Source organism: Bubalus bubalis, chromosome 3 (assembly GCF_019923935.1).
Source record: "Bubalus bubalis isolate 160015118507 breed Murrah chromosome 3, NDDB_SH_1, whole genome shotgun sequence".
Classification (NCBI taxonomy): Eukaryota; Metazoa; Chordata; class Mammalia; order Artiodactyla; family Bovidae; genus Bubalus; species Bubalus bubalis.
The window spans coordinates 172,300,146-172,316,104 of NC_059159.1; the positions used below are offsets into that span (position 1 = coordinate 172,300,146).

Below are 15,959 nucleotides of genomic sequence, written 5' to 3' on the forward strand. Positions count from 1 at the left end.
ACACCTAGAGGTGCTAACGTGTAGTGTGCGTGTGTGCGCACGCAAGCATGCTAAATTGCTTCAGTTGTGTCCCACTCTTCACGACCCTGTGGACTGTAGCCCACCAGGCTCCTCTGTCCATGGGATTCTCTGGACAAGAAGACTAGAGTGGGTTGGCATGCCCTCTTCCAGGGGATGTTCCCAACCCAGGGATCAAACCCACGTCTCCTGTGTCTCCTACATTGGCAGGTGGGTTCTTTGCCACTGGCGCCACCTGGGAAGTCCAGAGGTTAAAGCCGACGTCCATACAAAAACTGTACACTGATGTTCATAGCAGCTTGATTCGCAGTAGCCATAAACTGAAAACACCCTAAATGCCCATCAGCTGATGAATGGATTGGCAGATGATAGTGTATCCATACCATCGAATGGACTTGCAGGTGGCACAGTGGTATGGAACCCACCTACCAATGCAGGAGATGCAGGTTCAATCCCTGGGTTGGAAAGATTTCCTGGAGTAGGAAATGGCAACCCTCTCCAGTATTATTGCCTGGAAGATTCTGTGGACAGAAGAGCCTGGCAGGCTGCAGTCCATGAGGTCACAAAGAGTTGGCCATGACAGAGCACACACACAGGCATACCATAGAATGGGCTTCCCTGGTGGCTCAGTGGTAAAGAATCTGCCTGCCGATGCAGGAGACGTGGGTTTGATCTCCGGGTTGGGAAGATGCCCTGGAGAAGGAAAGGGCAGCCCACTCCAGTATCCTTGCTTAGGAAACCCATGGACTGAGGAGCCTGGTGGGCTACAGTCCATGGGGTCACAAAAGAGTCGGACATGACTTAGAGACTATACAGTAGCAACGTGCCATAGAGTACTACAGGGCAATAAAAAGCAATGGAGTATTAACAACACGCAGCTCCGTGGGTGCGTCTCAAAGTGACTGTGCTCAGTGAGAGAAGCCAGACCAAAGCCAGTCCATAGTGTATGATTCCTATTCATGTAAAGGAACACATGCTCATACATACATATTTTTTTTGACAAATCTTATTATACATAAAATTGTGTTTTTTGCTTTTTCACTTATAAGTTTATAAGTCCATTTTAATCACGCTTGGAATTATAAGTGCTATCCATGTTGTCCCTGATTTTTATAAAACTTCAATTTTAGCAAGTCACTTTTTGAAATGACAAACATTTCCAAATGTTCTATTTGGAAAGCTGAAAATAAGGGGTTTTTTTTGAGAATGAGTTGAAGAGCCTTACAGTTTGTTAATACTTATTAATGTTTGTTAGTTTAGTAAATTATTAATATTATTAATTTATTAATGTCCTCCAGACCCCGCAGCTGCGCTGTGACACGTAACACTGCTTGCTCGCTGTCTGGTGTTCGCGCTTGGACCTTTTGTGTTTGATGGTCTCGCTTCTATCATAGGGTTTTAGCAGCCACAGAAGAGAATAGCAAAGCAAAGCAATCAGACTTAGAAAAGTTGGAATTGGATATCAGAAAACTGGAACAGGAACTAGACCAGCTAAACAGAAACAAACTCTCACTGCACAGAGACATCGCGGCCATGCAGCAGCAGGTCCAAGGTAAGAGAGGGCACGGCGGGGGAGGCGACTGTCTTCCTTCTGCCGGAGTCTTTGTTTAATTGTTTGCTTTCTTATTACAGAAACAGAAGTGAGAAATTGTCCTAATATTAGGTATGGTGATGGTTGAACAACTCTGAATTTACCAAAAGCCATGAAATTGTACACTTTAAATGGGTGAAATGCATTATATGTGAATTATATCTCAGTAGAGCTGGCTTTTTTTTTTTTTTTTAAATGAATTCATATTCCTTAGAGAACAATTTTAAAAACATAGCAAAGTGACAAAAATTACTATTGACCACACTCTTCAGAGATAATTTCTACTAGCAAGGTAGTAAATATCCTTCCAGATCTTTCCTTGAGGGGTGGTGTGTGTGTGTAGATTTAAAAGCAAAAATGGAAGTAACATATTTATGACCAAATCTTTATGAATCCTCATGATTGTTTATTTATAAGTTACTAAGTAATTCCAGCCAACAGTATACTTGAACACTTCCTGTGTATTGGGCATGATTGTAGATGTTTCATATGCATTTTATCATTTAATTCTTATAACATTTTAATGAGGTAGAAACTATTGTTTCACCCATTTAAAGAAGCCAACTTAAGCCTAGTTTCCTTGGGAATTGCTTAAGCGAGAAGTGACTTGCTCAAGCTCACCCAGTTAGTAAGTGACAAAACCAGTACAGATAATAAAATTTATTTTCAAATTGTCTTCCTGAAAGGTTGTACCAAATTTACATTTTTATCAGCAGTGCGGAAGGTACCTGTTTTTAAACCACACACCTCATCAACACTAGGTATTGTGTGTGAGTTTTTTTTATCATGAGGTTTTGAACGTGTTAATCTTTTTTTTTTTTTTTTTTAAACATATTAAGTCTTTAAAAAACGTAAGGCTCCAAGCCCAGATCTGGCTTGTGCATGTACCTCTCTCTTGGCCTTGAATAAGATAGGGTGGCGTAGTCACCTGTTACACCCTAACAGAAGGAAGTATAAATTCACTTTCAGTCTACATTTTTAAGGGGACTGATGGGAAACTGGAAAATGTATACATATGTATTTCTTAGTCTATGTAAATGTTATTTCTGTAGAAAAACGAGAAGCAGTAAACTCATTACAGGAGGAACTAGCTGATGTCCAAGCCCATTTGAACCTAGCGAAACAGGTGAGCCCAACAGATGTGATCTTCTGGTCGTGTCCTGCGGGTGTGCAGATGGCTGCCTGAGTGACAGGTCCGAGAGGCTGGTTCCTTCTCATGTGAGCAGGTCCTCTGGAGCCATTTATCTAACACAAATGTAATATATACAAAACCTTTGATGCAGAGCAGTAATTTTCTAGTTTATTTTAGCCCTAGAATTCTCCATTCAAACAGTGTTTTGCTCAAAGCTAGTAAGTAAGGGGTGGTGGCTAGAAGAGCCCCATAGTTGGTCAGCCGCCATTCTGAGGGCTTCAGGGACCAGACGGACCTCTCTTCCCGGTGGCACAAATGAGGCCTTTATGCTTCTCAGCATCTTCCTGCAGTGATTCAGTGTTGTCCTGTGAGGGTATTGCCGTGAGCTGAGTTCCAAAGAACCTCAAGCACGTTTTAGACCTTAGTTCTACTCTGTACGTTACAGGTTAGACATCTAAATTCTCTTCCTTCTACCTTGAAGATTCTGTGTTTCTAAGATGTATAAAGCTTAAAGTATTCTGTCCTTTAAAAAGTCTTACACAGGTTCTTATGAACATTTTCTATGTTACTAGAAATATGGTAACTTTTCCAAAAGTGTTTAATTAGGGTTCTTTGAAAAAGAAAGTATTTATTGTTTTGTGAATTTTTTTTAACCTGTATAAATATTTCAGATGGTAACAAAACCATGACTTTAGGTTTATTTTCAGTCCGAGTTAAGGCTTGTTCACAGCTTTTCTTAGTCTTAGCAATCCTGCGGGGTGGGTGTTGTTTATTCCCACCTCAGTGACAAGATGGCTAAATTTCGGAGGAACTGAGTCTCTTGCTGAGGGTCTGCCATCTTAGGTACTAGGCAGAGGGAATGAGTGGTTACACAGCTCTGGGCGCCTTCGCCTGTTTACTGCGACGATGAAGGCTGTGGAGCTCTCAGGCGGTCGTTGCGCGCCGGTAGAGAAGGTGCTCTGTCTGTGGCTTGAGCTTGTTCTTTGACCTGAAGGACCTGCTCCACACCACCAAGCGCCAGGATGTCCTGCTTGGCGAGCAGACCAGGCTGCAGGAGGACCTCCAGGAACGCAGAAAGAAGTTGGAAGTCTGCCAAAAAGAAGAGGCAACAAAGCGGCAGCACCTGCAAGCGCTTCAGACGGAGATGGAGGCGAACGAGGCCGAGCTGGCCCGGCAGGAGACGGTACCGCACCCGCGGGCACGCGCGGGGGGGCACTGCCACGCGCGGAGCGCTCTTCCCCTGGGGTCTGAGGTGGAGGCGAACGAGAGCGAGCTGGCCCGGCAGGAGACGGTACCGCGCCTGCGTGGCAAGCAAGGGGGGCACTGCCACGCGGGGAGCGCTCTTCCCCTGGCGCGGCGCTGCTGAGAAGCTCCCGCTTGCGGTCTCGCTCACCCATACCTGCCCTGTGTGACCTGAGGGGCATTTCACACCAACCCTCTGACTCCCTTGGTATTAATATTATGGACCATTAAGACTGTAGAACAGGCCCCATAAAGAACCGTGGTGGCCACGTGTCAGTTCCTGCATATCCCCTCCTCACAGGCTAGCCAAATCGTTTTCTGTCCCCACCTGACCCCCTTTGTAAAGAGAACTCCCTCTCTATCACCGTGGGCTGTTCGCTACTTTCTGTTTGAACTGGAATCCGACTAGTGTCCATGAAGATTCCTGCGCGACACAGTTTGTTAGTTGATGACTAACAGGTTGTTCTCTAATAAGACATTTCAGAGACTCCAGAAAGAGAGAGAAAGTGAAGAAAAAAAGTTAGAAGCCAGTCGAGCGACCCTGCAGGAGCAGCAGCAGCAGCTGGAAAAGGAAATCGCAGACCAGAAGAACGTGCTGGACCAGGTGCTCAGCCAGGTGCTGGGGGCCAAGGAGCGCGCCAGGACTCTGCAGCAGGAGGAGAGGTGGGGTGAGACCCTGGAGAAGACGCTCTCCCAGACCCGTAAGTATCCCGGAGCGCTGCCGGGGGCAGGGGCGTGGCAGCGGGGGGCACCCGCTGACTGCCCGGCCTTGGCCGTGGCCCAGGCAGGAGGCAGGAGCGGCATGGGGGCCGTGCAGCCCCTCACTCAGTCCTTTGGGTCCTGCGAAAGCTGAGGAGGCGGGCCCAGAGGGAGCAGACTCTGTCTTTATGGAGATGGAATTCGATCTCGACACGGTCAGGTGTTTCTCCTTGACTGTGTCGCTCTTTGAGAATGCTTTTTCAAGGAAGTGGAATATTAAGGCAAAGAAGTGCCAAAAGGTGCCCTAAAGGCTTTCTATAAAAGTGCATTAATTCCGAGCTTTGGAACAGTGATCCATTTCATCTCAACCTGTTACAAAAAGCAATATTAACAGTTCTGTGATACAGTTGTTGGCCATTGGGTCTGTTTATTCTTTTGAGCCATACATAAATGAACTTGACCCCAGGGCAAAAGATGGTTCTTATGTCAGTAAATGAATTTTTTTCCCTTAGACTTCAGGTTTTAATAATGTTCACAAAATGTTCTCCCCTGCGGAAACTTTGAGGACTTGGGTTTTGAAAGGGTTATTACTCCTTTTTCCCTGGGAACTCTTGATTCAGACCCAACCTTTTTCATTTTGAAACAAACCTAAATGTGCTGAGTCTGATCGTGCCAGAAGCGTGAGAAGTGATATCTGGGCAGGGTGTTGCTTTACACAGGTTGATTAGAAAAATCTGTTAAATACCACTGTGGTGTATGAGCATCGTTTATTGAGTGTACTCACCATGCACCGGGTGTCTGCATGCGTGATTCCCATTAAATACCAGGAAAATGGGTTCCTCTATAGAAAATAAGACTCATGCCATTCCAAATCCTCTGTTCTTTTCCTGCACGGCCTCCCATGGAGGAAGAAATACCGTGTACCTGCCTTTATGTAAAAGTAGGTTTATAAAAAAGCGTTCCAGGGACTTCCCTGGGCGTCCAGTGATTAAGACTCTGCACTCCAATGCAGGGGGCACGGGTTCAGTCCCTGGCTGGGGAACTAAGATCCCACGTGCCCCTTGGAGCAGCCAAAAATTTTAAAAGTGGAGGAAGGACTTGAATAGATGTTTAAACAAGCAAGTGAATAAATAAATAGCATCTCAGTAGTCTGCTCCGTGTTCCTTGCACCTCACAGAATTGGTGCTCTCGGGTCTCAAAGACTCAAAAGAGAAAATGGTGGCCGCCTGTCACTTTGGAATCAGGTCCTTCAGGAACAAACTACATCAAAAGGCAGCCTTCTCTGAACCTTTTTCTGGGCCGCTGGTGTGGGTCAGGGGAGAGTTAGACAACTGGCTGGTGGCAGAAAGTGCATGAGTGAGCATCACGTCCTTGTGCAATCTGCCCTTAGCCAGCCAGGGCCTCGGGCTAAACTGCCTGAACTGCTGTTTCAGAGCAACAGCTCTCAGAACGGGAGCAGCAGTTGTTGGAAAAGTCAGCTGAGCTGCTGGCTCTTCAGAAAGAGGCAGACTCGATGAGGGCAGACTTCAGCCTCTTGCGAAACCAGTTCTTGACGGAGAGGAAGAAAGCCGAGAAGCAGGTAGCCAGCCTCAGGGAAGCGCTCAAGACCCAGCGCAGCCAGCTGGAGAAGACCCTTCTCGTGAGTGCCCCCGCCCCGCCCCGGCGGCTTGTGCGATGACATACCCCCTGCCCAGGCCCAGCAGCTTGTGCCTTGACGCCTTCCATGAGAAGACCCTTCTCGTGAGTGCCCCCGCCCCGCCCTGGCGGCTTGTGCCCTGTGCCCCGCCCCGGCGGCTTGTGCCCCCCGCCTCGTCCCGGCGGCTTGTGCCCCGTGCCCCACCCTGGCGGCTTGTGCCGTGACAGCTTCCATGTAGAGAAAATAAATGACGGCAACCCAGTCCCTAACCCAACTGTTGTTTTGGGTACATCTGTGCATAGTTTGTGCCTGAAGCTAATGGGAGATTTTGCCTGCGTCTGGGCTCAGCCCTAGCGGAGTTGGCTGGCTGGCTGGAACGCTGATCACAGGCTCAGACAGCACCGTCGGCGAGCCAGCCTCTGCGCACCTCTCCAGCGGGGGTGCAGGGGTTTGGGAGTGGGAGAGCTTCTGACGAGCCTCTTCCCCAGCTGCAGTCTGTGCTCACAGGTTTTCTCATCGTGCCCTTTTTGGTCAGCATCAGCTTTAATTAGTCATTATCCTAAAACTAGGAGGCTCAATCTGTCATGCTCTTATCCCTGAGATGAATTGTGGGTGGTGGCACTCAGATGCCTTGAGACCAACGGGCAGCGATAGGTGCTGTCCCAGAAGAGGATTTTCTAACCCCCTTTGGAGGGGTTCATGGCGCCCTGCAGTGTGAATGTGGCTTTGCATCCGGATGTGTCTCCCAGAGGGCGATACCACTCACAGCCAGTGACGTGCAACAGGACTCTGAAGAGAGTGGGCAGATGTCTAGGTTTTACGCCTCCCAGGAAGCCTGTGATGGTGGCCGTTGCTCATGTCTCCCAGGCAGGGGAGACTCGCCTGATCTCAGTGGTAACACGGCACACCTAGGCTTCAGGCTTTCTGCTCCAGCTCTGCCACCGCCGCTGCAGAAGGCTGGGCCATCATCCCTTTATAGCGGGAGGCCAGACAGGAAAAGAACTCTCAGAGCTAGTGAGTGCCAGGCAGCAGCGCGCGCCTCCAGAGTCGTTCTCCTCCTCCCGTGCTAGGAGCAGAAGCAGGAGAACAGCTCCATGCAGAAGGAGATGGCGACTATCGAGCAGGTGGCGCAGGACAACCACGAGCGGGCCCGGCGCCTGATGCGGGAGCTCAGCCAGATGCAGCAGGAGTACGCGGAGCTCAAGAAGCAGGTGCGCCCGCAGCCCTGGGCACAGGGCGTGTCTCAGCCGCGCTCGTACAAGGAGCACGGCTCTGTGAAAACTGTCAGACTAGTGATCAGATTGTTCTTCTAGTCTTGAAATTTAGAACTTTCCACAAGAAAGTATTTGTTCAAGATACACTTTTAAAATGCCCCCAAGATACACTTTTGAAATGCGTTAAGTTCACCAAACTTGTTAGTTTTTGAAAGAAAAATGGCACTTCTTCAGCATAAAATTTCATCAAGTCCCAAAGTGCTGTGTTGAAATACTAGATTTTATGCCAGAAACAAGTCTGTAAGAGACAAACTCCCAAGGAAACCTCTGATGGCCTGTTGTGCAGCCGGGCCAAGGACAGAATAGTTCATCCTCGATGGAGGGTCTCACCCTAGACCCCGCCGTGTCCCTCAGCCCGTGTCAGGGACTGGCCCACTCCAGAGCTCTCTCGTCAGGCTGCTCGGGCCCCTCGAGTGAGCCTCGAATGACCCTGCTACACTTTGTCCTTTGGATGACCCCACGTGGCCATTTAGTTTCATCTGTTCCTATAACCACCCCCCCAACACACACACACACACACACACACCGCCACCCCTTTGGCTCAGGAAAAAATTACTTCTAAAGGCCCCTTGGCCTCTGTAAATTTGGGAGGGCAGTTAGCAGTGAGGATGACTGTATTATCTTCACCGAGCTCTTTATGGACAGAGCCACATAGAGGGATCTCTCCCCACACCACCAGATTCTTCACGTGTAAAATAAAAACATTCAAGCAGACCTTTTCTAAGCCCCTTTCCGTGCTAACATTTATAACCTAGACCACTTAAAGCTTGTTTCAGTAAATGCCCCTTTTCTCCTTTGAGGACCGCTAAGGTGCCTCATATAAATTCTCATGTAGCTCTCACGTTGCAGGATACGGGAGGTTTAGAAGTTAGCTAGCTTGCCCTAACTCTCACTGGTAACGGCTATTGGAAGTGAGCCTGGCGCCCAGCGCTGCCCCGCGGCAGCGAGACCGACTGCCATAGTCTGGGCCACCTGCAGGCAGCGCCGCCCTGGCTTCTCCAAACGGGCGTGGCTCCAGTCAGAAGGCCAGTAAAATCGTTTACTCGTAGCTTAGACATACTTGAGTAGCTGGAAAAATCGCAAATTTTTACAGTTCTAATCATAATAAGTAACATTTGTAGGTCTTTCAGTATATTATACCTGTATTTAAAATATTAAATCATTAAATAATAACGCTTCAGTTCCAGTACTTGGTGGTATTTGACTCTCACTCGCTCTGTAGATGGTAAACCAGAAAGATCTGGAAAGAAGACAAGTAGAAATCAGTGAAGCGATGAGGACACTTAAGTCTGAAGTGAAAGACGAGATCAGAGCCAGCCTGAAGAACCTCAACCAGTTTCTCCCGGAGCTGCCAGCAGACCTGGAGGCCATTCTGGAAAGGAGCGAACACCTAGACGGAGGGCTGGAGAGCTTGAAGGAGAACTTTCCATTCGCCCTGAGTGAGAAGCCATCACCTTTGGAAGAGAAACTACATTTTTCTCGCGTTCACATAATGGTAAGGGCTTGTTTATCCTGCTGTTCCCTGGACTTCCTAAAATGGCCCTTTGGTCCCCACCGCCCCAGATGAGTTCTGACATGGACTGGAGGGTGGGAGGAGGGAAGGGCGGGCTGGTTGTGACGGTGCTGCTCACTCTCTGATGGCTCCCTTTTCCTCTGAAAAGGATGAGCACTGGCGTGGAGAAGCGCTCCGGGAGAAGCTGCGGCACCGTGAGGACCGACTCAAGGTGGCCCTTTTAAAAGAAAAACAAGTATAAGATGCTTGGCCTGCTGAGAGCGGGAGAGTGCTCTCTCGCAGCCGGCGCAACAGATTTGTAGGTCACATGCTCGAAGCTCAGAGGGGTCGGCATCGCAGTTAGTCAGCACCAAGGCCGGGGTTCAGAACCACATGCTCTGGTGCTCAGCGCAGGCTTCCTAACCCTAGGTAACGCTGCTTTGCCTCAGCTGAAACTGACAGGACCTGCAGACAGAAAAGAGAGATGCGCTGATCAAAACACAGCTCACAGGCCAAGGATCGGGGTAGGGATTGGGGAAACCAGAAAACTAGGCTTGGGTGTCAAATGAGAAGCTGTTTGGCTCAGGATATGTTGAGCTTGAAGGCTTCATGAGACACAGGGAAGGGTGTCTGTCTGTAGGCAGCTGAAAATAGGTGTCTAGGATTTAGTTGTAAGTTCAGCTCAGTTCAGTCGCTCAGTTGTCTGACTCTTTGCAACCCCATGAACTGCAGCACACCAGGCCTCCCTGTCCATCACCAACTCCTGGAGTCCACCCAAACCCATGTCCATCGAGTCAGTGATCCCATCCAACCATCTCATCCTCTGTCCTCCCGTTCTCTTTCCGCCTTCAATCTTTCCCAACATCAGGGTGTTTTCTAATGAGTCAGTTCTTCACATCACGTGGGCAAAGTATTGGACTTTCAGCTTCAGCATCAGTCCTTCCAATGAATATTCAGGACTGATTTCCTTTAGGATGGACTGGTTGGATCTCCTTGCAGTCCAAGGGACTCTCAAGAGTCTTCTCCAACACCACAGTTCAAAAGCATCAATTCTTTGGCGCTCAGCTTTCTTTATAGGCCAACTCTCACATCCATACATGACCACTGGAAAAACCATAGCCTTGACTAGACGGACCTTTATTGACAAAGTAATATCTCTGCTTTTCAAAATGCTGTCTAGGTTGGTCATAACTTTCTTTCCAAGGAGTAGTTCAGTTCAGTCGCTCAGTCCTGTCAGACTCTTTGCGACCCCATGAACCACAGCACACCAGGCCTTCCTGTCCATCACCAACTCCTGGAGTTCACCCAAACCCATGTCCATCAAGTCAGTGATCCCATCCAACCATCTCATCCTCTGTCGTCATCTTCTTCTCCTGCCCTCAATCTTTCCCAGCATCAGGGTCTTTTCCAATCAGTCAGCTCTTTGCATCAGGTGGCCAAAGTACTGGACTTTCAGCTTCAGCATCAGTCCTTCCAATGAACACCCAGGACTGATCTCCTTTAGGATGGACTGGTTGGATCTCCTTGCAGTCCAAGGGACTCTCAAGAGTCTTCTCCAACACCATAGTTCAAAAGCATCAATTCTTCTGTACTCAGCTTTCTTTATAGTCCAACTCTCACATCCATACATGACTACTGGAAAAACCATAGCCTTGATTAGATGGACCTTTGTTGGCAAAATAATGGCTCTGCTTTTTAATATGCTGTCTAGGTTGGTCATAACTTTCCTTCCAAGGAGCAAGCATCTTTTAATTTCATGGCTGCAATCACCATCCTCAGTGATTTTGGAGCCCAGAAAAATAAAGTCAGCCACTGTTTCCCCATCTATTTCCCATGAAGTGATGGGACCAGATGCCATGATCTTAATTTTCTGAATGTTGAGCTTTAAGCCAACTTTTTCACTCTCCACTTTCACTTTCATCAAGAGGCTCTTTAGTTCTTCTTCACTTTTCTGCCATAAGGGTGGTGTCATTTGCACATCTGAGGTTATTGATATTTCTCCCGGCAATCTTGATTCCAGCTTGTGATTCCTCCAGCCCAGTGTTTCTCATGATGTACTCTGCATATAAGTTAAATAAGCAGGGTGACAATATACAGCCTTGACGTACTCCTTTTCCTATTTGGAACCAGTCTGTTGTTCCATGTCCAGTTCTAACTGTTGCTTCCTGACCTGCATACAGGTTTCTCAAGAGGCAGATCAGGTGGTCTGGTATTCCCATCTCTTGAAGAATTTTCCAGTTTATTGTGATCCACACAGTCAAAGGCTTTGGCATAGTCAATAAAGCAGAAATAGATGTTTTTCTGGAACACTCTTGCTTTTTTGATGATCCATCAGATGTTGGCAATTTGGTCTCTGGTTCCTCTGCCTTTTCTAAAATCAGCTTGAACATCTGGAAGTTCAGTGGTTCACGTATTGCTGAAGCCTGGCTTGGAGAATTTTAAGCATTACTTTACTAGTGTGTGAGATGAGTGCAATTGTGGAGTAGTTTGAGCATTCTTTGCCATTGCCTTTCTTTGGGATTGGAATGAAAACTGACCTTTTCCCTTTCTGTGGCCACTGCTGAGTTTTCCAAATTTGCTGGCGTATTGAGTGCAGCATTTTCACAGCATCATCTTTCAGGATTTGAAATAGCTCAACTGGAATTCCATCACCTCCACTAGCTTTGTTTGTAGTGATGCTTCCTAAGGCCTGACTTAAAAATGTAGGAGTGAAGAGTATAGTGGAGAGCTGGGAAATGAGAGTGAGGCGGGTAGAACCAGAGAGGACAGACAGTGTGCGTCTCTGGAGAGCAGCCACTCGCCTCGAGGGCTAAGAGGGAGCCACGTGCAGTTCCAAGTGAGTGAAGGCGCTTAACATCAGATAGCCTCTGGCCACACGTGGCTGTTTAAATGGAAATTCACTGTCATTAAACCAGGTTAAAAATTCAGTTACCACATTTCACGTGCTCGGCAGCCACACATGATTAGTGGTTACCATAGAGGGCAGCAGATGTAGAACATGGAACATTCCTGTCGTCACAGAAGGTTCTGTGGGACAGTGCTTGCTGGCAGCGTTAATTAGAGGATCATTTCAGAGGTGCCGTGGGGAAGCCAGGAAGCAGTGTGGGGTTGAGGATTCCAAACACTGGGAAACACTGAAGATATCAGTGTAAACCCATCATCCAAGTCTGAGCAGGCGTCTAACGAGGAGGATGCGGAAACCCCGAGTGTGGTGACTGGAGCGCACAGGCCGAGTTTAAGGTCCAGTTAGTGACGACGCAGAAGAGCCGTCTGGCACCTGCCCACCCGCTCCGCCTTTTTTAACTTTTGAAGACAAGGATTTTCAGCAGCCACTTCTGTGTTCTGACAGATTTGCCTTTCAAATGTTACTAGTTCTGACACATTCCCCCTGTAAAGCCCTAAGTCCTCCCGTAATGCTTCCAGGCCCAGCTCCGACACTGTATGTCCAAGCAGGCAGAGGTGTTAAGCAAAGGGAAGCGGCAGACCGAGGGCACGTTACACAGCCTGAGGAGGCAGGTCGACGCCTTAGGGGAGCTGGTCACCAGCACGTCTGTGGAGTCCACGTCGTCAGCCACTCTGTCTCAGCTCGAATCTTCCCTTGCAGAGGACTCCCATCTTGGACCAAGTCAGGTAGGAGGAGGCTCTTCACAAGTGGTCTGACTTGTACATGGAAAGTCCCTGAAAGCTTTGAGGCCCACAGCCTAGAGTTAGACTCAGAAGGACACGAAAAAGTGAAAAGTGAAAGTTGCTCAGTCCTGTGCAACTCTGTGGTGCTGTTGACCATACAGTCCATGGTTTTTCTCCAGGCCAGAATACTGGAGTAGGTAGCTGTTCCCTTCTCCAGGGAATCTTCCCAACCAAGGGACTGAAGCCAGGTCTCCCGCATTGCAGGCGGATTCTTTACCAGCTCAGCCACCAAGGAAGCCCAAGAATACTGGAGTGGGTAGCCTATCCTTTCTCCAGTGGATCTTCCTAACCCAGGAATCGAACCGGGGTCTCCTGCATTGCAGGCAGATTCTTTACCATCTGAGCTACCAGGGAAGCCCAAAGGGCATGAGTTTCCCCAAGATTTGAAGGTGGAAGGACACGAGTGTCACCTTCAAATCTCGGGGAAACTTGTCTTAGGGAAGACTCGCAAAAGTTGTCATGGTCCCTGGGAAACTGGAATCAACTGGTTGGTAGTAAATGTGTAAAGAGGATAAGCTGCTGATTTAGGAAATCAACTAGGAAACAGGGACATAGTTAACTCTCCCATGAAGGCTCTCCACTTTTGGATTTCCTTATCGTCTATTTGGTAAATACAACGAGTTTAGGGAATTCCCTGGCGGTCCAGTGGTTAAGGATTCTGTGTTCTCACTACCGAGGGCCCGGGTTCAGCCTCTCATTGGGGAGCTAAAATCCCATAAGCCATGTGGCACAGTAAAAAATATAAGAGTTTGGACCTCTGAAGCCAACTTGTGTCCCAGTTTAGTCTGTCCACTTGGGAAAGGTGATTGTGCCAATTGTTAGTCCTAAGCGAAGTCTGAACTCTTAATTCAGAGTCTATAAAAAAAAAGCACAACACAAGATTTCACAGGTTTTCTGTGTGAGACCTAGATGAGGTTAGTAATTATTTAGGAGGAACATAAAATATATTCATGGAATCCGTAAATAGTAAGACAGTATTCCCGTCAGACAGATAATAGCTACCATTTTGCATGCCTCGAGTGTGGGTGTGGTGGCTCAGCGGTAAAGAATCTGCCTGCGATGTGGGAGATGTGGATTCGATCCCTGGGTTGGGAAGATCCCCTGGAGGAAAGCATGGCAACCCAGTCCAGCATCCTTGCCTGGAGAGTCCCACGGACATGCGCCCGGGCAGGCCGCAGTGCGTACGGACGCGACGAAGCGCCTCTGCACGCCTGTGTGCGCTAGCACTCTACACGCACTGCCTCACTTACTCCTGGGAACTAGCATTCGTCCTCCTGTATAAAGACACTGTAGAAAACAAAAAATGATGTCAAGGTCACAGCGAAACACAAAACCAGGATTTAGAGGCTGACCTCTCTCTTTACCACAGAGCAGTGTATTGTGTGTCTGAGCCCAAGAACATCCAAGGCCAGTCTGCGTCTTTAATAGACACATAGCTTGCTCATTAGCAGCAGAGCCAAGATGTGAATATGATCACCTTAAATCTTCCACGGTAGGACCCAAGTCAGATACAGGCCAAAACCGTCAGGGGCCTCAGGGCAGGAAGGTCAGAGGCACAGAGCTTTGTAGAGGTGACTTTGGAGGTGAGCCCGGAAGAGCGGGAGACAGGTGTGCGGGGGTGTGGGCACCAGCTGAAGTCTTCAGCTCCAGTGGCAGCCGGAGACCCGAGGCACCCCGGGTCCAGGAAGGGAACAGAGGTGGCGGGAGAGGCACAGCACGTAGAGAGGGGTTTGTTAGAAGTATGTTGGGTCCCGGAGTCTTAATCTAGGGGTATGTGGGATGAAAATCTGAACTAGGTTGAAGTTAGGGGGCTGGCTTCTGAGCCTAAAGTTTTATCTTCCTTCTTTCCAGAGCTCCTTCCATCAAGTTCCACAAGGTCCATCACAATCAGTAGACAGTTACCGACACTGATGCTGTCCTCAGCTTCCTGCTCACAGGGTACATGTTACAAAAAGTTCTTTTATTTATAAATAACTAGCACTTTCAATTGGCAGATGTTGAGTTGTAGCTTATCATAGTCTTAAGCAAAGTAACCATCTAACTTTTATCCTGGGTAATTTTGTATGGTGGTTCATCTTAAAACATTTTTCCTAAAACATTTTTCCAAAGAAGTACTCAAATATATTTATTTTACCTGTTAGCCAGATGCTATCATCTAGTTCTGTGAATTTAGCTAAAACCTGTTTTTACTGTTGCAGGAATTCACCCTTAATCCTTTCCCATCCTGTTGTAGGACAAGTGGCTCAGCCAGATGGAGGAAGACTGTCTTGCCTAAATATGAGGAAATAACCTTCTCCACTACCTCACGAACTTCATTAGAATGCCACTTGGTTTTTATCAAGATCCAGTCAATTCAGATGCTGTAAACTCCACTGTAGCTTATTCCACTTCTACAGCAACTCTCAGTGTTTTTGTAAGTCACCTGTACATATGGGAATATTGTATACTATTTAAACCAGGGTCTTACATGGCTGAGGGTTTTCTTTTTTTTAACCTTTGAAATGCATTATTATAAAACCAGTGCTGATCTGAATCTATAAACTGGTAAAATCTATAGTTAGGTTAAAAACAACATGCTTAGGCTCCTCTTTATTTATAGTGCCAAAAGTTATTTTTGGATTTTGTTTAAAATCTATTTTCATATGAAAATAAAAGATAAAATAAATGTGGGTCTGACATCTGACTTTACATTTCACAGATCTACAGTAAAGCCATAAATTTTTTACCCTAATTTCAAGAGAACGTCAAGTCTTTCAGATGGCTTTCCGTCTGTTTGCAGGTTGAAGTATGTTGTATCTGTCAATGCTTTGAAAATACTTGTCATAAAACTGTAATATATACTTCAGATGCCTTTCTTCAACGAGAAACATTTCTTTGGTGGAAAATTAGGAGAACTTTGGAAAATCCACATGCATTTTTAGTCATTCAGTCATGTCCAACTTTTTGCGACCCCCATGGACTGCAACCCACCAGGCTCTTCTGTCTAAGGGATTATTCAGACAAGAATACTGGAGTGGGTTGCCATTTCCTCTTCCAGGGGATCTTCCTAACCCAGGGATCGCACCCGTGTCTCTTGCACTGGCAGCTAGATTCCTTACCATTGAGCCACCTGGGAAGCCCTTGGAGAATCTTACCCAGTGGTAAATTCAAACTGTGTTCAGACTTGGGAATCTTTTAAAACAATCCTA

The 15,959-nt window shown here is 47.4% G+C and overlaps 1 protein-coding gene across 14 annotated transcripts in view; it reads left to right on the top strand.

The window, feature by feature from the left end:
- CNTRL (centriolin) overlaps positions 1-15,959 on the top strand; it is a 136,831-nt gene that overhangs the window by 107,979 nt on the left and 12,893 nt on the right. For 8 of the 14 annotated variants that reach the window (XM_025282345.2, XM_025282344.2, XM_025282346.2 and 5 more), the window contains 11 exons: positions 1,413-1,570; positions 2,662-2,735; positions 3,736-4,032; positions 4,459-4,684; positions 6,116-6,321; positions 7,389-7,529; positions 8,815-9,087; positions 9,254-9,316; positions 12,508-12,714; positions 14,623-14,709; positions 15,005-15,436. In XM_025282345.2, the coding sequence (XP_025138130.2) occupies positions 1,413-1,570; positions 2,662-2,735; positions 3,736-4,032; positions 4,459-4,684; positions 6,116-6,321; positions 7,389-7,529; positions 8,815-9,087; positions 9,254-9,316; positions 12,508-12,714; positions 14,623-14,682 (1,705 nt within the window). In that variant the 3' untranslated portion in view covers positions 14,683-14,709; positions 15,005-15,436. Of the gene's footprint in view, positions 1-1,412; positions 1,571-1,650; positions 1,682-2,661; positions 2,736-3,735; positions 4,033-4,458; positions 4,685-6,115; positions 6,423-7,388; positions 7,530-8,814; positions 9,088-9,253; positions 9,317-12,507; positions 12,715-14,622; positions 14,710-15,004; positions 15,437-15,959 lie in introns of those variants that run through there. The other 6 variants (XM_025282351.2, XM_025282354.2, XR_003108362.2 and 3 more) reach the window with 5 other exon arrangements.